This window comes from Macaca nemestrina, chromosome 1, assembly GCF_043159975.1.
Source record: "Macaca nemestrina isolate mMacNem1 chromosome 1, mMacNem.hap1, whole genome shotgun sequence".
Lineage (NCBI taxonomy): Eukaryota > Metazoa > Chordata > Mammalia > Primates > Cercopithecidae > Macaca > Macaca nemestrina.
In genome coordinates, this window is record NC_092125.1 from 140,475,314 (window position 1) to 140,500,537 (window position 25,224).

Below are 25,224 nucleotides of genomic sequence, written 5' to 3' on the forward strand. Positions count from 1 at the left end.
CGTGCCACTGCACTCCAGCCTGGGCGACAGAGTGAGACTCTATCTCAAAAAAAATTAAAAAAAAAAAAAAAAAAGAACTAGATTGCTTTGCTCCTCTCCCAAAGATGAAACTTAATATTCTTAGCTGCAGACAGATCTGCAAGAGAAACCAGGTCATAGCCAAGGGCTTGTCCAGGAACTTCTCCACTACTAGTAGCTGAAGGGCAACAGTGCCTTGGTGTTGACACTTAACTCTGCACATGGGGAGGGCTCTTTATCTCCCTTATCCTCAAAGCAAACTGTAAGGAGTGTTGGTAGGAGGGTACAGGAGGCAGGCCTGAGGAGCCTGTGCCATTCTGAGCAATATACAGTAGTCATTAAGAGAGTGGGCTCTGGAGCCAAACTGACTGGGTTGGAATCCTGGCTTTATTATTTTGTAGTTGTGAACAAGTTACTTAACAGATATTTCTGTTTCTGTTTTCTTATCTTTTAATGGATAATAGGTTCCACCTCCCAGGGTGGTTGTCATGGTAATAAATGTATAGTGCTAGGAACAATGCCTGACACTTAAGAAACACCTACTAACTATCAGGTACTATATAAACAGTTTTTTTTTTGGTTTGTTTTTTTTTTTGAGACGGAGTCTTGCTCTGTCACCCAGGCTGGAGTGCAGTGGCCGGATCTCAGCTCACTGCAAGCTCTGCCTCCCGGGTTCACACCATTCCCCTGCCTCAGCCTCCCGAGTAGCTGGGACTACAGGCGCCTGCCACCACGCCCGGCTAGGTTTTTTTTGTATTTTTTAGTAGAGACGGGGTTTCACCTTGTTAGCCAGGATGGTCTCGATCTCCTGACCTCGTGATCCGCCCGTCTCAGCCTCCCAAAGTGCTGGGATCACAGGCTTGAGCCACCGCGCCCGGCCTTATATAAACAGTTTTTATTGGCAGACACAGTGGCTTACGCCTGTAAATCTAGCAGTTTGGGAGGCTGAGGTGGGAAGCTTACATGAGCCCAGGAATTTGAAACCAGCCTGGGCAACAAAGTGAAGCGCCATCTCTACAAAAAATTTAAAAATTAACCAGGCATAGTGGCACATTCTTGTAGTCCCAGCTACTCGGGAGACTGAGGCAAGAGGATCACTTGAGCCTGGGAGGTCGAAGCTGTGGTGAGCCATGATCGCACCATTGCACTCCAGTCTGGGCAACAGACTCTGTCTCAAAAAAAAAAAAAATCAGTTTTTATTAATTCAATTACCTGAGCTGTTTTCATTCCAATCCATTTCAACTGGCTTTCATGTTCTGTTTCTCCATTCATCTCTTTGTTAGCTGAAATTCCTTCTCCAATCATTTCTTCAGGAGATGCTCATGGAAATTGTTTTCTGAACCTTACGTGTTCAAAAATATTTGGTGCCTACTAAAAGAAAGTTCAGCTATATAAAATAATAATAGGCTATGACTGAGCACTTATGAAAGTCACAGGTGATCTATACTTAGACTATTTAATCCTCATAATGATGCTGTAAATTAAGACCTATTAACATCCCCTTCACAGATGAGACTATTAGGACACAGGCGAGTCTCACTTCCTTTCCCAAAGCCTCCGCTGCCATTGCACCACTGTTGTCTACTGTTAAATATGGCTATGGAGAAATCTGGGGCCAATCTGATTTGTTTCCCCTTTAAGGTGCCTTGATCTTTTTACCTGGATGCTCAAAGGATAACTTATTTGTGAAGTTCAGTGAACCTCAGTGGGATATGTCACAGGGGTCATTCATGTCAGTTTTTCTTGGGACATTCATTGTATGTCCTTTCAATCTGTAGATTAAAGTGTTTTAATTTCTGTGAAGTTTCCTTGAATTCTACTTTGAGTATTTTTTCTTTTCCACTTGTTCCCATTCTCCTTCATATGGATATGGTGGATATACTTTGTCTTTTATATCTATAAATTTATCGTAAATTCATTTTATTTATTTTTAAATTTCCATTTCATTTTGCTTGCATTCCTCAACCTTGTCCTCCAGAGTTTTTTGTTGTTGTTTTTGTTTTTTTAAAGACAGGATCCCCCTCTGTCACCCAGGCTGGAGTGCAATGGTGCAATCTTGGCTCTCTGCAACCTCTGCCTCCCAGGCTCAAGTAATCCTCCTACTTCAGCCTCCCAAGTAGCTAGTACTACATGTGTGTGCCCCCACACCCAGCTAATTCTTTTGTATTATTTGTAGAGATGGGGTCTTGCTATGTTGCCCAGGCTGCTCTCAAACTCCTGAGCTCAAGCAATCTGCCTGTCCCAGCCTCCAAAGTGCTGTTATTACAGGGATAAGCAACAACGCCTGGCCTAGTCCTCCTAAATCTTACTGTGTTTTATCCCTGTCTGTCTTTCCCCTCATTTTTAATGTGGCTTTTATTTCTAGGATGTTTTATTTTCCTTCCTGTCTGAGTTCTGTTAGCTTATTTTAAACTTCCTCCTATTGCCTCATCATTTCTTCTGCTTTGAAGTCTTATTTTAAACTGGTTCAGTAAGTCCTTTAAATTCATAACAATATGTTTGGTCTGTTTCATAGCAACATTCTTCTAGAATTTTTTTTTTTTTTTTTTTGAGATGGAGATACACTTTTCTTGCCCAGGCTGGAGTGCAGTGATGTGATCTCGGCTCACTGCAACCTCTGCCTCCCGGGTTCAAGCGACTCTCCCACCTCAGCCTCCTGAATACCTGGGATTACAGGCATGCGCCACCATGCCCAGCTAATTTTGTATTTTTAGTAGAGGCAGAGTTTCTCCATGTTGGTCAAGCTCGTCTTGAACTCCCAACCTCAGGTGATCCACCCACCTCGGCCTCCCAAAGTGCTGAGATTACAGGCGTGTAAGCCACTGTGCCCTGCCTAGAAAATTTTTTTTATCTGACATTTGCTTTTCCTATTCCATTCTTCCTAATTCTTGTAGATTTGCTATGTAGATCTTTTGCTTGTTTGGTTTTGATTATTACTCATTACTGAGTGAAATGAGCCAGCCATGTGCAGGAAGCAACTGGGCAGTAAACTGAGCTGGTAGTGAAGCTGTTTGTGGCCCTGTCTCCCAGCCATAGTTCATCAACAGACTGCCTCCAGCAAAGAGAACATTTCTGAGGATTTTATCATTCAGGCCTGCCTTATCTTACTATTTCATGGTGCCAAATAGAGTTCTGGGAAGTTCCCACAGCTTGTGCCCCTTAAACCTTTGTTGCAACCAGGGTAGTGGTTGTGTTCTGCAGATGGACCACCTCCTTGGTGCTCTGCCAACTTTGTCTGCGAGTGGGGCCCACAGCAGGTGTTTAATCTCAGCATACTTCTAGGCTGTGGTGTAGTCTTTACTGAATTTGGCAGGTCATCCTCATTTATTGTACCTAGGGTTTCATTGGTACCTTATTTTTTCAGAGTGGATGGTTTTTTTTTCCCCCCTTTCTTGTTTTTGGGTGATCTCAAGGATGACAACATGACAGGGGTAACTTTATTTTGTTATTCTAAACTTTATTTATTTTAAAACCAGAACTCTTTTTTTTTTTTTTTTTTTTTTTTTGGAGACAGGGTCTCACTCTCTCACCCAGACTGGAGTGCAGTGGCATGATCTCGGCTCACCACAACCTCTGCCTCCCAGGCTCAAGTGATTCTTCTGCCTCAGCCTCCCAAGTAGCTGGGATTACAGGTGCCCGCCATTACCGCCTGGCTAATTTTTGTATTTTAGTAGAGACAGGGTTTCACCATGTTAGCCAGGCCGGTCTTGAACTCCTGACCTCAAATGATCCACCAGCCTCAGCCTCCCAAAGTGCTGGGATTACAAGCGTGAGCCACCGCGCCTGGCCTAAAACTGGAACCATTTTTAAAAATAGAGTGCCTCTATTCTTGGAAGGAGTAGGTAACATACCGCCTTAGACCACATCAAGTGGGTAAAATAGTTTCAAAGTTCTACACACACCCCAACAGCAAAAAGCTTTCTCATAATCATATAGGTGTAAGTAACAGCTTAGATCAAATCCAGGTCTGTCGAAGTCCAAAGCCTCAGTTCTTTTTGTCATAGAACTTTCTCATAAAGAATAAAGATATCTCTTTATGCTTTTTCTTATGAATATTTTTCTATTAACTACTTTTTCTTTCCTGGTTTTTAGTGTGACAAGTACAAGACTGGAGTTATTGATGGGCCTGCATGTAACAGCCTTTGTGTTACAGAAACTCTTTACTTTGGAAAATGCTTATCCACCAAGCCCAACAATCAGGTAGGGACATTATGAGTAAACATTCCAGAATTATAGTGTACTCTAATTTTACCAGAAATTAAAGGCATTATTAAAAGAATTCTTGAACCAAAGCTTTGAGATATTATATGTATTTCAATTTTGTATGCTTTGATTAATTGATTCAACAGACATTTATTTTATTTTAATTTTTTGAGACAGAATCTGTTGTCCAGGCTGGAATACAGTGGTGAGATCTCTGCTTACTGCAAACTCCACTTCCCAGGCTCAAGCGAGCCTCCCACCTCAGCCTCCCATGTAGCTGGGACTACAGGCTCACGCAACCACACTTGGCTAATTTTTTGTATTTTTGTAGAAAGAGTCCTGCCATGTTGCCCAGGCTGGTCTCGAACTCCTGAGCTCAAGCAATCCACCCATCTTGGCTTCCCAAAGTGCTGGGATTATAGGTGTGAGCCACTGCACCTGGCCAGTCAACAGATATGTGTTAATCTATTCCCAGTATATTCCAGACACTGTTTTGTTTTGTTTTTGTTTTTCTGTCAGCACTTTGATCTTAGACAGATGCTGTTTTAGTTACCAGGAATACAATGGTGATTAAGGCAACCTGGTGCAGTGGCTCACACATGTAATCCCAACACTTTGGGAGGCTGAGATGGGAGGACCACTTGAACCCAGGAGTTTGAGACCAACCTGGGCAATGTAGTGAGACCCTGTCTCTCCAAAATCAAAAAAATTTTTTAAAAAGCCAGGTGTGGTGGCACACACCCGTAGTTCTAGCTACTCAGGAGGCTGAGGTGGGAAGATTGCTTGAGCCCAGGAGGTTGAGGCTGCAGTGAGCTATGGTCCCACCACGGTGCTCTAGCCTGGGTGACAGAGTGAGACCCTGTCTCAAAAAATAAAAAAAAATACAGACAGCTGGGCCCAGTGGCACATGCCTGTAATCCCAGCACTTCGGGAGGCCAAGGTGGGTGGATTGCTTTAGTCCAGGAGTTTGAGGCCTACCTGAGCAACATAGCAAAACCCTGTCTCTACAAAAAATACAAAAATTAGCTGGGTGGCCAGGCACAGTGGCACACACCTGTAATCCCAGCACTTTGGGAGGCTGAGGTGGTAGGTCACTTGAGGCCAGGAGTTCAAGACCAACCTGAGCAACGTAGCAAAACCCCATCTCTACTAAAAACACAAAAAATTAGCTGGGTGTGGTGGCGCATGCCTGTAATCCCAACTACTCCAGAGGCTGAGGCACAAGAATCGCTTGAACCTGGAAGGTGGAGGTTCCAGTGAGCCAAAATCTCACACCACTGCACTCCAGCCTGGACAACAGAGCGAGACTCTTGTCTCAAAAAATATATGTATTAGCTGGGTGTGGTGGCACACACCTATGATCCCAGCTACTCGGGAGGCTGAGGTGGGGTGATCACTTGAGCCCAGGAGGTCAAGGCTGCAGTGAGCCACGTTCATGTCACTGCACTCCAGCCTGGGTGACAGAGTAAGACCCTATCTCAAAAAAAAGACAAGATTGCTCCCTTATAGACCTTACATGATCCCAGAGGGACAGGAGGCACAGCTGATAAATAAATAAATAAATAAATAAATAAATAAATAAACAAAATAATTATAGAATATGGTGTGTTCTGTGGGAGATACAGAAGGCAAATAGAGAATGTAGTGTCGGGGATGGTGAGAAGTGCCTTAGAGGATGTGATCAGAGAAGACCTTTCTGAAATAATATCTGAACTTATACCTTAATAAAGAATTCATAGGCATGGGCAAAGGACAGGATGAACTAAATCACAAAAGAACTGCAAACAGCTGATGAACATAATGAAAAAAAATTCTACCTTATTTTTCATCAGAGAAATAAGAATAAAACAATAGAATATCTAATTGGGGTAGAATAAAATACAACGAAACATCCAGAGCACTGGAAAATTGCATTTTAATGTTCAACTTATGATTACTAAATTTTCCTGCATAAATATGCATTATTCCTATAGAAATTTAAAATAATTTTTAAGTTGACAATATTAATCATGTTAAAGACAATTTCTAAAACAAAGTCCAACATTTGAGTGTCTCCTGCATGCCAGGCACTGTTTGAGGCACTGAGGGAGACAGATAAAGCCTCTAACCTCGTGTTCTAATGTGAGATGAGACAGATAGTAATAAACTGATAAATAAATAAATATGATAATTTTAGACAGTACAAAAGGCTATGAGGATAATGAAACAGGATTAGAGGTGACCCGGAGGTGGAAGAGGATCTATTCTAGACAGGGGGTCAGGGAAGGCTTTCTAAATGCAATGTGTGATCTGAGACCTGAATGATGTAAAGGAGCCAGCCACGTGAAGATCTGGGAGAGCACATTCCAGGCAGAGCCAGCAAGTGAAGCAGGTCAGGAAGCCAAAACAAGCATGATAGCTTTAGCCTATCACAGAAAGACCAGTGTAGCTGGGACTTTGAGAAACTTGGAGTACATGGTACAAGATCAGGTTGGAGACATAGGCGAGGCCAGCTCAAATGGAGCCCAACCGGTCATGCAAAGGACTTTGGACTTTAATTGAAATGGGAATTTATTAGAGGGTTTGGAGCAAGGCAGTGAAATAATGTTTTGTTTGGATTAATATTAATAATATGATCTTTTTTTTTTTTTATGTAGAAGAGGGGCAACCTATCCTAGTGGTAAAGACCTCAGCTCTTTTCAGCATGTTACGTCACCTGTCTCTGCTTCAGTTTCCCCATCAGTGAAATAAGTATAATGATAGTACCTACCACCTAAGGTTGGTACGAGGATTAAAATAATAGCAAATCAGTAAAAGCCGGGTGTGGTGGCTCATGCCTATAATCCCAGCAACTTGGGAGGCTTAGGCGGGTGAGTCACTTGAGGCTAGCAGTTCAGGACCAGTCTGGGCAATACAGCAAGACCCCATCTCTAAAAAAAAAAAATTTTTTTTAATTAGCCAGGTTTGGTGGGACATGCCCATAGTCCTAGCTACTTGGGAGACTGAGGCAGGAAGATTCCTTGAGCTCAGGAGTTTGAGCTGCAATGAGCTATGATTATGCCACTGAACTCCAGCCTGGGTGACAAAGCGAGACCCTGTCTCTAAAATAAATTAGTAGACCATAGACATAGTTAACACCATATAATATTAGTTTGATAAATAACTAGATACTTAAATAGTAGTTAATTTTGGGGAAGTGGGATTATGGAAGTAGAATGTTTGGGAACTTTGCTTTTGCCTTACATCCTTCTCATTGGACTTTTTGAAAAATATATTTAGGCATGTATTACTCTTATAATTTAAAAAAATTAGTTTAAGGAAAAAATCTTGAGTATGATTTCAAGTTTGCAGTTCAAAAATAAAGTCACACTTCAACCTCAATGTTTGATGCTTGTTTTGTTTTGTTTAGAGGAGGAGGACCCTAAAAATATAGTGGTATATTTCTTAGAGTTTTCTACTCAGTATAATACGTAACTTGCCACTCTTTTTTACATAGATGTATTTAGGGATTTGGGATAATCTACCAGGTGTTGTGAAATGTCAAATGGAACAAGCGCTTCATCTTGATTTTGGAACTGAATTGGAACCAAGAAAAGAAATAGTGCTATTTGATAAGCCAACTAGAGGAACTACTGTACAGAAATTTAAAGAAATGGTCTATAGTCTCTTTAAGGTAAGTATATCCATTCACACGTTGCTAGTGTGAAGTGGGACTCTTCAGAGGAATTGGCAGGACCTCATCCTAAGCCATAAAGTATTGATATTCTTTGACCTCTATCAGGCACTCCATCCTGAGGAAATAATTGTAAGAGGCCGGGCATGGTGGCTCACGCCTGTTATCCCAACACTTTGGGAGGCCAAGGCAGGAGGATCACTTGAGCCCAGGAGTTCAAGTCCAGCCTGGGCAACATAGTAAGACCTCAGCTATATATATGTATATATATATATAAGGCAGGAGTGGTGGCATGTGCCTGTAATCCTAACTACTTTGAGAGGCTGAGGTGCGAGGATTGCTTGAGCCTGGGAGGTCAAGGTTGCAGTGAGCCAAGATCTCACCACTGCACTCCAGCCTGGGCGACAAAGTGAGACCCTGTTTCAAAAAAAAAAAAGAGAAAAGAAATCTGTATTGGAGAATGTTTACTTTAACATTATTTATGATAGCTAAAACTGTCCAGATATGAGGAGGGAGTTCATTAATCGGAGTGCTGTACAGTTTGACATGAAAATTAATTCAAAAAAGGTGAAATAAAATTAGTATACTCAGAATTGTGGTTATTAGAGGCTGGGAAGGGTACAGAGAGGAGGAGAGGTTGGTTAACAGATTCAAAATTACAGCTAGATAGGCAGAATAAGTTCTAGTGTTCTATAGCACTATAGGGTAGAGAGATTAATAATTTTTGTATATTTTCAAAAAACTAAAAGGATTGTGAATGTTCACAACACAATGATAAATATTTGAGACAAATATGCTAATTACCTTGATTTGATCATTACACATTGTATGCGTGTATTGAAATATCACTCTGTATCCCATGAATTTTTTTTCTGTGTGTTCCCATGCACAATACAGATAAGGCACAGGGCCTAGGCTGAGGTGCACGTGGGAGTTTACCTCCTCATTCTGTACAGTCAGTGGAAGAACCCAGCTTGGGATAGCACCAGGAGGCCTGGGTTTTGTTTTGTTTTGGTTTGGTTTTCTGCCTTTTTTTAAAAGACAGTTTTTTGTTTGTTTTGGTTTGGTTTTTGTTTTGTTTTTTTTTGGCAAGGTCTTGCTCTCGTGCCCAAGCTGGAGTGTGCAAGTGGCATGATCTCGGCTCATTGCAGCCTCAGCCTCCGGGGTTTAAGCCATCCTCCAGTCTCAGCCCCCCAAGTAGCTGGGATCACAGGCGCACCACCACACCTGGCTAAGGTTGTTTTCTTTTTAGATGGAGTCTCGCTCTGTTGCCCAGGCTGGAGTGCAATGGCATGGTCTCGGCTCATTGCAACCTTGCCTCCCAGATTCAAGCAATTCTCCTGCTTCAGCCTCCCAAGCAGCTGGGATTACAGGCACCTGCCACCACACTCGGCTAATTTTTGTATTTTTAGTAGAGATGGGATTTCACTCCCATTTTTAGTAGAGATGGGATTTTGGCGAGGCTGGTCTCGAATTCTGACCTCGTGGTGATCCACCCGCCTCAGCCTCCCAAAGTGCTGGGATTACAGGCGTGAGTCACCACACCCAGCATTTTTTTTTTTTTTTTTTTTTTTTTTTAAGCAGAGACAGGGTTTCACCATGTTGCCCAGGCTGGTCTAGAACTCCTGAGCTCAAGCTATCTGCCCACCTTGGCTTCCCAAAGTGCTGGAATTACAGGCTTGAGCAATTGCGCCCATCAGTATCCCATAAATTTGTAGTTATATCACTAAAACTAATGGGAAAAAAAGCATAGCAGTTCCTCCCATGCAAAAAAAAAAAAAATAGTACTCTGCAAATTATTTTTTTTACTTTAGAGAACTACTAATACAAAGATTAAATAGAAATATAAGAAAGTTTTGGGAAAAAAATTTATTTTCATTGCTCTTTTATTTTCACTCAAATTTTTTATTTGGCCATTTTACATGCATTTCAGACTATTTTATCCCAGAGAAACAGGGAAATACTTTTTAACCTTCATTATTATACTACTACTACTTGAACAAAATAATTATTAATGTGATAAAGACAAAATAGGATAAAATAATTAGGCCAGGCATGGTGGCTCATGCCTGTAATCCCAGCACTTTGGGAGGCTGAGGTAGGAGGATCACCTGAGCCCAGGAGTTTGAGACCAGTCTGCACAACATAGTGAGATCCCCATCCCTAAACAAAAGAGAAAATAATTTTTAGTTGACCCTTATTATAACTTTGATGTAAGTACATTACAGTACAATTTTTTCAAGTCCACATATGAGGGGGTGGTTTTTTAATGTATGAATGAGGAATAATTACTTTGTTGGTTAACTATCTAAAGGGCCTGAAGGGGACAGGGGAGTTAGAGTGCCATTTTCTAAGAAACAGACAAGTATTCAGTGGGTTTTACTGCAGTTACATAAAGCATGGTTCTAGTTCACTTAGGAAGCATCATAAATATTTGGAGATATAATACATTGTTCCTTTATGGGAATTCAGTACGATTATTTCTAGCATGGCTAATAGTGCCCATAAAGGAACTTAGTATGTTATAGCATGGGAGATATTTTTCATTCCTTCTGTATAATTAGCCAAATTCTTGACAGGCAAAATTGGGTGACCAAGGAAACCTCTCTGAACTGGTTAATCTCATCTTGACGGTGGCTGATGGAGACAAAGATGGCCAGGTTTCCTTGGGAGAAGCAAAATCAGCATGGGCACTTCTTCAACTGAATGAATTTCTTCTCATGGTGATACTTCAAGATAAAGAACATACCCCCAAATTAATGGGATTCTGTGGTGACCTGTATGTGATGGAAAGTGTTGAATATACCTCTCTTTATGGAATAAGCCTTCCTTGGGTCATTGAACTTTTTATTCCATCTGGGTTCAGAAGAAGCATGGATCAGCTGTTCACACCATCATGGCCAAGAAAGGCAAAAATAGCCATAGGACTTCTAGAATTTGTGGAAGATGTTTTCCATGGCCCCTATGGAAATTTCCTCATGTGCGATACTAGTGCCAGAAACCTAGGATATAATGATAAGTATGATTTGAAAATGGTGGATATGAGAAAAATTGTGCCAGAGACAAACCTGAAAGAACTTATTAAGGATCGTCACTGTGAGTCTGATTTGGACTGTGTCTATGGCACAGATTGTAGAACTAGCTGTGATCAGAGTACAATGAAGTGTACTTCAGAAGTGATACAACCAAACTTGGCAAAAGCCTGTCAGTTACTCAAAGACTACCTACTGCGTGGTGCTCCAAGTGAAATTCGTGAAGAATTAGAAAAGCAGCTTTATTCTTGTATTGCTCTCAAAGTCACAGCAAATCAAATGGAAATGGAACATTCTTTGATACTAAATAACCTAAAAACATTATTGTGGAAGAAAATTTCCTACACTAATGACTCTTAGTTCATTTGGACATAGTTACAATTTTAAGAAACTTGCCACTTTTAAAGAACAATTTTGAGCATTAAAAAAATGGCTTCAGATTCCTGCCAGTTACACACAACTCCTTCCCCCAGGCCTGAGAAGCCACCAGGATGTGATTACTGAAGTAATGGCAGGTGTAAGATCAACAGGTCCCCAAGATGTCATTCCTGCCCTTTTAGAAGCCCTGTTACATCTCTGATGTTCATTATTTAACTATTTTGACTGACTTTAAAAACCAATGCTGTGAAAAGCCTCATTCCATAAACATCAATAGTGAGTCATCTGTAGATTTACCTTAGCCAAAATACCAATGCTGGAAACATTGTGTTTGCATTGAAGCTGCTGTTCAACAAGAAAATTTATAAATTTACTAATGTCTTAGCATGGTAAAGTTTGCACATTAACAGAAATTAAGACTGCAAAGCAGGTTAAACTTGCTCCTTTATAAACAGATGTTGGGTTAATAGCATGGTTTATTCTATTAAAGACTTATACACCCATTTTTAACCTCATTCAGCCATCAGCTGTTATGTGTAGCTTCACAATGTTTCAAGTGGCTTACTTCAAGAAATCTTATACTTGACAATACACCAATTTTATTGACTGAAAATGGATGAACTTTCCTAAAGAGTCAAAGGGCCCATCTTAGTATTACACAGCTGACTTGAGCCCTTCAAAACTGACATCTTAAGGCCCAATCAAGATCCACATATCCTGACTTTGATCTTTGTGCAAGTGGGACTGTAAGTGCAAGACTAAAATAAATTATAGCAGACTTTTAAGAATAACTTTCCATTTTCAAACAGTATACATTCTGTGGGCCAAAGGGCTATTTCTTGAAGAGGCATGTAAATGTATTCATCTAATGTTTTTTTCCCCACGTAAACTTGATATTCAAGGTTTAATATTTGCTCCTTTCATATTTTCACACATATACTCAGATTTGGCATGTACCTTTCAACATCTCCATAAAATTAAACACCTTTTGGAGAAAAGATCCAGTATTTTCTGCTCAAAGGTTTCACCTACTTAAAGTGGATGTGTTAAAAATCTATGTGACCTTCACTGGACAGCTTTCTCTCAAAACTTTCCTTCAACGCCATGGATTAGCACCAGTTTTGTTTACTTTAAGGTACTTTTCCCATTAATCATCTGGTTATAATAAATGGATGGAAGAAATATTTCCCAGTGATGGCTAGTCTGTTGCTTGCCAGATTTTTAGGAAGAGCTGTTCATCATACAACATAAGGGATAATGACTCCTGTCAGGTAAAACAGAAGCCCAAGAAATAACAACTTTTTCTTAAACAGTTACGCTTGTTTTCTTGGAGGAAAAAACCTGTCAACTCCTTTGCTTTTATAAAATATTTCAGGGTATTTCCTATAAGGTTCGTAAGAATAAGAGCTTAACACAGAAGTAGTTTCTGTCTGTAAGTTTATTATCTTTATCTGAAAAATCACCATAGAAAATTGTTTGGTTTAGCTCTCAGCAGCCCGCTCCTGAGCTCTGAGGAAGCTTGCCTTCTTTTGAGCTACCCGATCCTTCTTCTGAGCAAGGGACATTTTGGGACGGTTCCACCTACAAAAGATACGAATATATATTTTTTAAAGCATAACTGAAGAGAATAGAGAATTTAAAATTTTAATTTTAATAGTTTATTTTAAGAGAATATTCAAGACTTTGCAATCACAAGGAGGCTAAATAATCCAAGTTCAAATACATTTACTTATGTATGATCTTAAGCTAACTTTCCCAAACCCCAAGTTCTATAATGTCCTACTACCACAGGGTCAAAAGTCAAATAGAAGACATGTTAGATCCAGCAATCCCACTTCTAGGTATTTGCCCAAATGTTTTGAAATCAGTTTGTCCAAGAGAGTGGCACTCCCATGTTCATTGCAGCACTATATATTAACAACAGATAAATGGATAAAGGAAATGTGGTATACATATACATAATGGAATATTACTCAGTCTTTAAAAAAGATGGAAATTGTCATTTGCAACATGAATGGAAGTGAAGAATACTGTGCTCAGTGAAGTAAGCCAGGCACAAAAAGACAAATACTTCATATTCATATAGAATCTAAAACAATGTAACTCACAGAAGTAGAGAGAAGAATGGTGGTTACAGAGGTTGGTGGGGGTGGTGGGTGCAAAGAATGGGCAGATAGTCAAGTATAAAACCTCCAACTGGAGGAATATGGTTTTTTTTTTAGTTCTATTGCACAGCATGATAATATAGAGTGTTGTACGCTTCACAATTAAGAGAATAAATTTCAAATGTTCTTGCCACAAAGTGTTAAGTATTTGAGGTGAATGTTAAATACACTGATTACTACACATTGTATTTATAGGCCATCACATCACTTTATGCTTACGTGTTCATCAAGTATTACTTTCTATTCCATTTAAAGATCAAAACATGAAAGAGCAACAAAAAGCAACTTTTTTGTCAGCCAATAAAAAATGCAGTAACCAGTACTTAGACTGTACTAGGATAGAAAGCCACCTCAGTAGTGTCTGAGGCTAACACATTTCTATCACCACAGTTACTTTTGCAAACCTGGTTCCCTTCGCTTCTGCCACATCATGCAGAGCTAGTGATCGAGTTTGCACAATTACACCAAGTCTGCCCCACGTGGGAACCACTCCCAACCTGTTTTCTTGAAAAGACAAAAAAAAAAAAAAAAAAATGACGTACCTCTTCTTTTTAACTTCTTTCTTGGGCTTCTTTTCATAGACTGGATTCTCTCGTATAGCAGCATGAGCTTTCTTATACATCTCCTCCATCTGAAACAAAGGAAAGCAAACAGTACTTGGTTTCATTTCATATGCCCTACTATATTAATGCAACCATAATTTATTTTGTCCTTCTAAGTCAGATTCTCAAAAGGAACTAAACTAAATCAATGTTGGTAAACACTAACTTCTAATAAATTCCCAATTTTTGCCTTATGCAATGTGAATTATCGCTATTCATACAACTCCATCTTAAGAAAAAAAAAATCAGGTCAGGTGTGGTGGTTCATGCCTGTAATCTCAAGCACTTTGGGAGTCTGAAGTGGGAGGATCACTTGAGCCCAGGAGTTTGAGACCAGCTAAGGCAACACAGTGAGACCTGTCTCCACAAAAAAACTAATTAGCCAAGTGGCAATTATTAATGGTGGCATGCACCTGTAGTCCCAGCTGCGGAACTACACTTGAGTCCAGGAAGTCAAGGCTGCAGTGGCACAATCACAGCTCACTGGACCCCTAGCCTAGGTGACAGAATCAGACCTCATCTTCTACCAAAAACTAAAAAAAAAAAAAAAAAAAAAATAGCAGGGCATGGTGATGCACACCTATAATCCCAGCTACCTCGGGAGCCTGAGGTGGGAGGATTGCTTGAGCCCAGAAGTTTGAAGTTGCAATGAGCTATAATTGTGCCATTGCACCCCAACCTGGGCAACAGAACAGAACAAGATCCTGCCTCAAAAAAATAAATAATAAAATAAGAAAAGAAAAAGAAAAATCTGCAGGTACTTCTGAGAAATTCAGCCACACTTCTTGAGTCACTCTAAATCAAATTTTTGTCGGCAGAAATATTGCGCTTCTCATTTTAAAATGCTGTCTGGCCTAGATTCTTTCATTCAGGAACAAGTGCCAAAAGTATCAGTTAAGATGATTAATGTATGTGACCAAGAGTCACAACACTGACATAGCTTAACTGAGACCAAGGACTGGATACAGGCCAACAAGCAAATTCATCTGTCATCCCACAATCCCTAGGCTTTTGTATTCCATCTTTATTTCACAGGCCTTTTAAAGTAATTCCCAGCATTATGTACCAAGGACCTCTTCTGTCTTTCACTACTACCAATCCCTAGTATCTGGTGGTAATACAAGGCCTCTAAGACCAGAAAGACGTCAGAAATTTTCCTGAAAAGCCAACCGATTAGGTATGTTATTGGGCAATTTTTTGGTTTGTTTTTTGACACAAAGTCTCGCTCTGTGGCCCAGGCTGGAGTGCAGTAGCGCAATCCCAGCTCAGTGCAACCTCCACCTCCAGGATTCCAGCAATTCTTCTGCCTCAGCCTCCTGAGTCACTGGGATTACAGGAGTGAGCCACCATGCCCAGCTACTTTTTGTATTTTTAGCAGAGACAGGGTTTCACCATATTGGCAAGGCTGGTCTCGAACTCCTGACCTCAAGTTATCTGCCTGCCTCGGCCTCCCAAGTCCAGGGATTACAGGAGTCAGCTACCATGCCCTGCCAGGGCAATTTTGTTCTAAAACTCACTGGGGAAAAAAAAAAAGAGCTGCAACTCTCTGAATACCTAATAATTATAGCCCACTACAGACTATGTCACAGTAATCCAGGTCTCTAAAATTATTCATTCAATGTGGAGATGTGATTACTACATGTATTTGCATAAAGATTATTAGTAAAGGAAAATAATGCAAAAATGCTCACTGCATTTGAAACCTCAACTACCTATACCCATTTTGAAAGTTAATTTCCCTACCTCTTTTAGCACTCTACTATAGCTGTTCACTAACAAATAACAAATCCATTTGATGACTTCATATATAGTCATTCAACAAATCTAAGCAACCCAGTTCCTTCCAAGACATCAGACAAGTAGACATGTAGATAATGCCATGAATCAGGTAAAGACCACTTCCTGTTGGAGACACATCGGATGTCTGCATAGGATTTCAGCAGGCACACTGAAGGATAGAGGCCACTGTAGATAAAATTAATGAGCCAGCTAGAAAAATACATTAGCCAAAAAGTAGTCTAGCTGAAGGAAGGCATGTATACAGGAAAGCATTAGGAAGTAAACATCTGAAAGCACAAACTGTGAGTCTGAAAGTTCTGAGCAAGTATGACATGACTACATCAAGATATAGGTTAGGAAGTAAATTTTGCAGGACTAATAGAATCATAATCTAAAAGTAAATGACCTCTTTTCTTTACCAGGATGAAGTCGTAAGTAACAAAGAAATATAACGCAGTAAAAATTAACGTGCACCTACATTACTGATAAAAAACTACTCTTCTTTTCCTAACTCAGAACTCAAGCTATGTATTTATTCAGCCTTTACACTGTGTCCAAAGCATAGAAATAACAGAAAGTGATCATTTCCCAACTACAACTCTGTTTTTATCCAAAATAGAAGCTACTACACACTAACAAAAAAGGACTTGGGTCAGGCACAATGGCTCTCATCTGTAAGCCCAGCACTTTGGGACTGGTTCTTGCATACATGACTCCCCTCATTTCTACATCATGCAAACCCAGTGATCAAATCTCTTTTCCTGTGTACATGTCTGAGATAATTGGAAAGCCCAGAATATAGCACACATATGCTACGAAGAGCTTCCCTCTCAGATGGTACCAAATAAGTGAAGTTTATTATCTAGCACCTCCTATCAAACAAAGCAGATTACAACTATGATTACAGGAATGACATCTACAAATACATAACAGCCAAAGCATAAAAGGTAGCCAAATCTTCAGATACTTGAAGTCTCCCACACCTGAGGATCTAAAAGATTACTAAAAGAATGTTGACATGTCTAGCTCAGTACTACCCTGAAACATACCTATATAACAATGTTACCTGCCCCCAAAACAAGTAATAAACCTATTTCTATAAATTAACCAATATAGACATTTTTAGGTAAATGTTTTACCATGTCTGGAGTTACACTGTTCTTTATGTATTGAGAGAACTGTTTCTTGTAAGCATCTTCATCTTCTTCCATTAAGTAGCGCATGTAATCTGCAACATTCTGGCCCATGATGTGCTTCCGGTGTACTTCTGCATTAAATTCCTTGCTTTCAGAATCATAACCGGGGAATCGTTTGGTACTAAAATAAAGTTATTCATATTTTAGTATAGACTCACTTAACTTAGTTTACTAGTAAGAATTTACTTCAGTAGCTGCCATCAGTCCCGTCTTGAAACAATTATCGCATCATATGCAACCAAAGGACCAACTACTGACTGCTCAGTTAGTGGGATATCATCATTCAGCAGCTCATCTCTGAATTCCAGGACAGAAATGAAATTCATGCTACAAACACCTTTAAAAGCCATTACCAAGGCTTTCTACCATGCAAAACTAGGTATCCAGCACATTAGCACAGGAAGGAGTTTCAAAACTTATACTCTAAATCCTTTAATTTTCAGTGGGTATATGTGAATAAGTGATTTGTCCAAGATCACAGTTAATGAAATTGTCAAGTGAGAATGCTCTTGGTGTACTTGCAACTAACTCCCCCCACCCACCTCCACATCATAAAAGCAAAATTTCAGTTGGGCTATATTTTAGGCTTACCAAAAATTACTATTTCTTGGTTAAATCACCAAATACTAAAATATTCCTAAGAAGTTAATAAATCAAGATGCATAGACTCAACAATAAAAAATACCATTAAACCAATAGAACAACAAATTAACCTACTTAACTTCCCAAAATGGCCTACAATCTTATTCCTAAGTTGCAGGTTTAGAAATCTCTCATAAGCCTTTTCCTCAAACTCCTTATCAAATTCTAGGATCCACCTTTTTGCATAATTCAGCAAATCATTTTTATTCTGATTGAAAAAAGAAAGTACATGGAGAAAGAGGATGGAGTTGCTCATTGCTAATAAAAATTAAGTCATATGCAAAAGGTAGTGGTTTCAATCCCATCTCTTTAACTGGCCCGAAAAACCTGGACAAATAACTCTGAGCCTCTGACTCTTAATTTATAAAATGGGCTATAATTCCCTCCTGCCCTACCAGGTTTCTCCTGCATGGTACCTAGGCATACAGGAGGCATTCAATGATAGCTACTTTAATTCAGTTATCCCCACAACCCAACTAGTTAAAAACAGGGAAGTACCAGAATCCAGGCACCAAGATCTTAAATAGTATTCTTACCTGTGAGGGATAGACAAGCCTCCATCCACAGCTCCCTTCAGGGCGCCAAAAACTTTATTGCCAGTGGTAGTTCTGGCAAGGCCTGCATCCAAATAGCAGGTAAAGGCACCTGGCTGACCATCAATGCTTTCCACATTGTATTCATCGCCAGTTACCTCCACTTGGCCTTCATAGATCTTGTCCATGCCAAACCTATTGAGAAGCTATTAAAGAAACCAACGTAAATGCTGGTTTGAATTATTCAAGCTGTTCTAAAATTAAAATAGCTTATGTCATAACCGTAAGGACCACTGACATCTGGAAAAGAAAATTTCCTTCCACACCCACCCCTTTCACCAGATCCACTTGGTCATGAATTTTTAAATGCTATAAAAAGAATCTTAAAACATTCGATTTCACCTGAAACAATTTTGTTTTATGACTTCTGCATCTTTGCTACATGTCCACACTTGACTTATGCAGCAATCAATGAAAATGCATAAATTTGATTCTTACACTTACTCAGGGAGGTTATCTCCACATCCAGTATATTTGCTTAGAATAATTCATCAACTACATATTTTGATGCCATAACATGTAGTTTAACTTAATCTGGAGTAAAATTTTAAGGGTAGAATCCTGGACAAAAGGAGCATCATTCGTGGCTCTATTCTCCAACTACATTATGTTAACCTGAGCCACTCCTCTGCTGGTACACAGTCGCCTAGGTATGGTTCCACAAGTAGTGCCTTTAAACCAAATTGTCCTCATGACAATGTCCTCTCCATTCAAACGTTGTTTATAACCAATGATGTGAGTTGTGTCATCAACCTTGATGCACATGCTTAACAATTCCATTGCAAAACCAGGTCAAAAACTGAGATAATAAAAACAAGGCAAAATCCCATCTTCATCTGCTAGCAAAATAGAGCATATACAGCAAACACTGCCAACCAGATGGAAAAATGTTTAGAACAAAAATGAATCTTCCTATCAATGACCACTCTCCAAAACACTAAGATTCTCTCTTTTTTTTTTTTTTTGAAACGGAGTTTTGCTCTTGTTGCCCAGGCTGGAGTGCAATGGCGTGATCTCAGCTCACTGCAACCTCTGCCTTCTGGGTTCAAGTGATTCTCCTGCCTCAGCCTCCCAAGTAGTTGGGACTACCAGCACACACACCATCATGCCCGGCTTTTTTTTTTTTTTTTTTCTATTTTTTTTAGTAGAGACAGGGCTTCACCATGCTGGCCAGGCTAGTCAAACTCCTAACCTCAAGTGACCCACCGTTCTCGGCCTCCCAAAGTGCTGGGATTATAGGCTTGAGCCACTGCGCCCAGCCAAGATTCTCCAGTTTTAATGTGCATATAAATCACTTGGTACATACTATCAAAATACAGATTCCAGACGGTCTGGAGTGGAGTTCCCAAAAGTCTGCATTTTTAATGTTTGCCAACAGCCAGAATGTATACCTAAGTAGCAAATAGTCACTAGCTACAAGTAGATTTTCTTTTTTTTTTTTTTTTTTGAGACAGAGTCTCGCTCTGTTGCCCAGGCTGCAGTGGCCGGATCTCAGCTCACTGCAAGCTCCGCCTCCTGGGTTTACGCCATTCTCCTGCCTCAGCCTCCCGAGTACCTGGGACTACAGGCGCCCACCACCATGCCGGGCTAGTTTTTTCTATTTTTTTTTTTTTTTAGTAGAGATGGGGTTTCACCGTGTTAGCCAGGATGGCCTCGATCTCCTGACCTCGTGATCCGCCCATCTCGGCCTCCCAAAGTGCTGGGATTACAGGCTTGAGCCACCGTGCCCAGCCAAGTAGATTTTCAAATACAAGTTTATATACTGCTGGAACTCAACAGCCACAGGTTGCTAGTGGCAAAACCACTGGACAGCAAATTACAGATTTGTGTCATTGCAGAAAAGTTTACTGGAAAGAGCTGACCTAGATAGATCCATAAACAGGGCAGAAAACTGGAAGCAGGCACTCTCCTGAAGCACAACTGAAGCTATCTTATCCATTTACAGACATCTTACAGAAAACTCTCCAAGCAATGAGCCGCAAACTACATCAATTAAAGTCATCTTGTACATACCCTGCGGGCCAGCAGCAGGCCAGTACAATATGCTGCAGCATAGTTTGTCAGGCCAACCTTCACACCGTATTTTGGCAGTTCGTGTGCATATGCTGCGCAGACTATCATATCCCCCTCTATACGGGCATAAGCAATCTACAGTAAGAGAAAAACTAGGTTAGTAATCTGTTGCTTTCACTCTCTCATTACATCTTAATGATTTCTTTTCAAAGGAATTAAAAAAACATTGATGGACATAAATGTGCATCACTTAAAATGCTTAAGACTCTTAGCTGGGTTACTAGTAAATTAGAGGTACTTAAAAAGTCAAAGAGGAATATCCAAATATTTCAATCATCTTTTGAACTAAACATAACTAAATTCGGCAAAGTCTCAGGAACCTAATGTTTAGTTATCTGAACTTGGGTACGGAGGAAGACAATGCCTTCACAATCAACAAATTATTGGCCCAGAACACAGGTGTGCCTACCTGCTACAAAATATCAATAAATCTTAACTCTCAGAATTTCTCCTAGTTGTAAAAGCCCAGGATTCTAGCTTTCAGAGTCCAGTGAGAGTGCTCCTGGTACAACAGCAAACTGACACTTCCTAAAGGTCTTTCATGCGGGAGCCACCTTTGTATATTTTATTAAAACCTATTTCAAAGAATAAGCAGAACAAGCTTAAATCCCTGTTTAACTCGCAACTACCTCTTCAGTGGTTAAGTGGCATACAAGGCCATATAGGAAAAATAAGGACAAACCCTATTCTTCTACTGGAATTGGGATGGGCAAGAACTTCTTACTTGCTTCTCATCTCCCCATCCCACACACATAAAACAAATCAGTCTCTTACTCTCTCGCCTAGGTTGGAGGGCAGAGGTGTGATCTCACTTCACTGCAGCCTCAACCTCGGGGCTCAAACAATCCTTCCACTGAGTGGCTGGGACTACAGGCGCGCCCCACCATGCCCAGCTAATTTTCTTACATTTTTTGTGAAGACAAACTCTCACTATATTGCCCAGGCTGGTCTGAAACTCCTGGGCTCAAGCAATCTTTCCAAAGTGCTGGGATTACAGGCATGAGCCACCGTGCCCAACCAAGAGCATTTTTTAAAGTACCAATTTCCCAGGCTCCAATTCTAGACTTACTAAAAGGAAAAGAAATTATTCACTGAATGCTTTTGGAGGTGCTAGACAGCCCTTCTAACACACACACGATGTGCTTTGCTTCCCAAGCACAATTTCTCTAGCAGTAAAAAAAAAAGGGGGAATGTCTAGAATATAACTTACCTGACAAATGATATCTCTGTTTGTTACACGAACTATCATCCTATATTTGGGTGTGTTGTATTTATTTTTATCCTGTATCACCAAGCGTTTCCGAGCATAGTAATCAGTTTTACCCTCTGAGAAAGAAAAAAGTAATTTTAGAAAAGATATTCCACTGCATCTGCAAAGCAGATTAATATTGTAAACACAAAAAGGTGACAGTACCTCGTCGTCTTCTAAATTTCACTTGGTATCTCTTAAAGTAGGCCTTATTCTTAACAACTTTAACAAACCCCTTAAAGAAAAAAGGATGTTATTAAAACTTTGATAATGTCTTAGCCTATGATACTTTTGACATGAATTAACCATGTAACAAAATAACACTCGAACTTCAAGAGCAAAAACAAACTGTCACTTGCAGAATCCCATGTTTCACAAGCAACTAGGGTTCAAGAATGTTTTTCCTCTACATTCCATGTCACAGACTGATAGTTTTATAAAACACAATAAAAACGAATCATTAGAGAAATATGGAATAAAAGAAACATACAAAATGCAGATCCCAATTTATTACATTTAAAGCTATAAAAGTATTGTTACATTGCTTTCAAAAGGTTTAAACGCTCTCAATTTCCGTACTTTTTTCTTCGAGGACCAGCACCAGCAACTGTGCCAAACTTTTGCGAAGCACTGCTCTAGACAGCAGTCAGTGGCGCCAAACGTCAGTCTGTTCGGAACACGCTATGTCCCACTTCGAAAATCTAGCCTCAAATAACAACTACATACCTCTCTCGCTTCCCACGTATGTTTTTCAAAAGCCTAAATTACCTGCCACAAAGCTTAACTGGGTAAGAGCACATTCAGCAATAATTCCCCACTAAAACAGCACTGTTCCCCATCAGCTAAAGCAACATTTCATCCCACCCTTGGGGCCCTACCCCAATAATTAATAACTCGTCCGGCGACGGCCTCCAGAGGAAGAGGCAGGAGGCACGTATTCCACGTTAAAGGAGTTTCCGGGGCCCAGGAACACCTCCGCCTCCAAGCTCCACTGACAATTTTGGCTTCAAAGCCACTTGCTTGGCCCACCAGCACAAGCTTCCTGAAAGACTCGCCCGCTCCGACATTCTCCCGGAAAAGCCACGAAGTACTCGGTACTCGGAGCTCGAGCGGGACCCGAGGACCTACAGCCCCCCTCCATTCCGGCGTTCTCCAGCTAGGCTGAGGCCGACTGCTTGCGACCTCTCACGCCAGGCCGCTTGCCAGCGCCCCCTCACACTAGACGGCAGTATCCCCACGCAGGCCGTCTAAACTCACCCTTCTCCCCAATCCGCAGTCCAAGCTCTCGCTACCCTTCTTCGCCAACCCCTCCCCCCAAGTTCGCGCACCGGGCGGCAGCCATTTAAGGCCACGCTGGGAGCTGCACCTCGACCTAGTCACAGCCAGCAATCTAACGCCATCCGGCCCCTGCGACGCGCGACACGGGCCCTAGGCTGGCGTACGGACAAGAAAAGGGAACCTCCGTGTATCTAGAGCCCCGAGACCGAGGCATAAACTCACCATCCTGCGGAACAGAGACCAGCGTCCGCTGCTCGACAGAGACCTGCAGGCCCAGCGGCGCTAGAGGGGGGGAAAAGGGCCACAGCCCTTGCGCAGGCGCAGTATGTAGCGCAGGCAGTCACGCCAGTGACGTGTGGAAGAGAGAAGGCGTCGGCCACAAAGCGTTTTACGTTCCGCCCCCTGCTGGCAGGAGGGTGAATGCCTGCACAAGCTGTCAAGGTTCCAACGCTCGGGGTATCTCATAGGATCCGTGCGGTGAGGAGGAGCAGGGAGGATTAGTGGAGCCTTTCGCTTTCTTTGCTACAGCGTTTTTGTTTTGTTTTGTTTTGTTTTGTTTTGTTTTGTTTTGTTTTGTTTTGTTTTGTTTTGTTCTGTTCTGTTTTGTTCATAACAAACGTATTTTGCTTTTCTAAGCAGGAAAAAAAAATTAAATAGGGCAAGTTTGCTTGGGAGCCCTCTTGCCTTCTCTGGGCTACTCATCCTGGTCCAAGAACAAACGGACCCACCCTCCCATCTCACCCCCAGGAAGCTTTCCCTGAGAGCCCCAAGCCTGGGATAGGGGCCACTCCTCTGCCTTCCTACGGCAGCTTTCTACCGGCTTCAGCCCACCACAGACTGTCAACTTTCCGAGGGTGGGCCCTGATGTCCACCTCTGACTCTCCAGCACCTAGCAGGGTATCAGCTGCTCACCATCAGAGCTGGAAGAAGGTACGGCCAACCAGGATGACAGGGTTAAGTGACTCCAAAACACTGCCACTAGGATAAATCAGAATTAGGGTGCCAATTACCTCTGATTCCAACTTGTAATTCCTTATATAACAGGAAAAATAAACAGAGTCCACTATGGCCGATGTCAACAGAGCTCTAGAGCAGAAAACTTAAAACACTTCTCACAGGAATTGTGATTCTATTTTTGCAGGGCCACCTTTGAAAGTGTAGAGAAAGACGTATTCAATTCGTATTTATAGAAAATATTTAAAAACCTTCATTTTGGTGGATTATCAAGTTATTAGCCTACCAAAAGGGCTCCATGTCTTGGTCAGGCCTTGCTTACATTGGAGGCAAAAGCATCAGGAAGGAAAGTCTGCCTGGATACAGGCCCGCTCCTAACTTTTGTGTGTTTTAGGACAAGGGTTCATGGGAAGACCCACATACCATTCATCTGAATATTTAGAAGTCATGGGCCGGGCACAGTAGCTCAGGCCAGGTGCGGTGGCTCACGCCTGTAATCCCAGCACTTTGGGAGGCTGAGGCAGGTGGATCACGAGGTCAAGCGATCGAGACCATCCTGGACAACAAGGTGAAACCCCATCTCTGCTAAAAATACAAAAACTAGCCGGGCATGGTGACACGCACCTGTAGTACCAGCTACTCAGGAGGCTGAGACAGGAGAATCACTTGAACGAGGGGGGCAGAGGTTGCAGTGAGCTGAGATCGTGCCACTGCACTCCAGCCTGGTGACAGAGTGAGACTCCGTCTCAAAAAAAAAAAAAAAAAAAAAAAAAAAAAGTCATGAAGCAGGCTGGACGTGGTGGGTCAGGCCTGTAATCCCAGCACTTTGGGAGGCCAAGGCAGGAGGATCACTTAAACCCAGGAGTTGGAGACCGGCCTGGGAAACATAGTGAGACCCTGTCTCTATAAAAAATAAAATCGAAGGCCGGGCACGGTGGCTCGAGCCTGTAATCCCAGCACTTTGGGAGGCCGAGACGGGCGGATCACGAGGTCAGGAGATGGAGACCATCCTGGCTAACACAGTGAAACCCCGTCTCTACTAAAAAATACAAAAAACTAGCTGGGCGAGGTGGCAGGCACCTGTAGTCCCAGCTACTCGGGAGGCTGAGGCAGGAGAATGGCGTGAACCTGGGAGGCAGAGCTTTCAGTGAGCTGAGATCCAGCCACTGCACTCCAGCCTGGGCGACAGAGCGAGACTCCGTCTCAAAAAAATAAATAAATAAAATAAAATCCAAACAAAGAAGTTATGAAACAAATAACATGTTAAATTAAATATACTTTATCATCCTTATCCCTCTCCTTTTTACCTTATAAATCCATAACAAGAAAATTAAAAATATGTATACCTGTTCCCCTTGGTCACAGTCAGGGGTCTATGGCTAGCATGGCTTGCTCAGCCAGTGCAGTTGG

General features: G+C 41.3%; 2 protein-coding genes, 2 non-coding genes and 1 pseudogene across 5 annotated transcripts in view; 1 reads left to right on the plus strand and 4 right to left on the minus strand.

The window, feature by feature from the left end:
* Positions 1 to 20,375, plus strand: part of DIPK1A (divergent protein kinase domain 1A) — a 129,206-nt gene extending 108,831 nt beyond the window's left edge. Inside the window, exons 3-5 of one of the 2 annotated variants that reach the window (XM_011747723.2) lie at positions 4,111 to 4,218; positions 7,697 to 7,873; positions 10,453 to 20,375. In XM_011747723.2, coding sequence (XP_011746025.1) covers positions 4,111 to 4,218; positions 7,697 to 7,873; positions 10,453 to 11,265 — 1,098 coding nt within the window. In that variant the 3' untranslated portion in view covers positions 11,266 to 20,375. The remainder of the gene's footprint in view (positions 1 to 4,110; positions 4,219 to 7,696; positions 7,874 to 10,452) is intronic. The other variant, XM_071078458.1, reaches the window with a different exon arrangement.
* LOC112427375 (small nucleolar RNA SNORA51) lies at positions 8,746 to 8,868 on the minus strand (annotated as a pseudogene).
* LOC105485395 (ribosomal protein L5) lies at positions 12,704 to 23,218 on the minus strand. Its single transcript, XM_011747722.2, has 8 exons — positions 23,083 to 23,218; positions 21,748 to 21,817; positions 21,544 to 21,659; positions 20,274 to 20,408; positions 18,204 to 18,406; positions 16,969 to 17,146; positions 13,991 to 14,079; positions 12,704 to 12,864 (listed from the first exon to the last, which is right to left on the minus strand). Exons 1-8 carry the CDS (start codon positions 23,083 to 23,085, stop codon positions 12,765 to 12,767), a joined length of 894 nt encoding a protein of 297 aa, XP_011746024.2. The 5' UTR covers positions 23,086 to 23,218; the 3' UTR covers positions 12,704 to 12,764.
* Positions 13,775 to 13,905, minus strand: LOC112427372 (small nucleolar RNA SNORA66). The gene has a single exon (XR_003018898.1). It is a non-coding gene; the product is annotated as a small nucleolar RNA SNORA66 (small nucleolar RNA).
* LOC112427371 (small nucleolar RNA SNORD21) lies at positions 17,219 to 17,313 on the minus strand. The gene has a single exon (XR_003018897.1). It is a non-coding gene; the product is annotated as a small nucleolar RNA SNORD21 (small nucleolar RNA).
* Positions 23,219 to 25,224: the final 2,006 nt, after the last annotated feature.

Coding starts and splice junctions, on each gene's coding strand:
- LOC105485395 (XM_011747722.2), bottom strand. Junction 18,407..20,273: donor GCCTGCTGCTGGCCCGCAGG/GTATGTACAAGA, acceptor TTTCTTTAATAG/CTTCTCAATAGGTTTGGCAT. Junction 14,080..16,968: donor ACAGTGTAACTCCAGACATG/GTAAAACATTTA, acceptor CCTTTGTTTCAG/ATGGAGGAGATGTATAAGAA.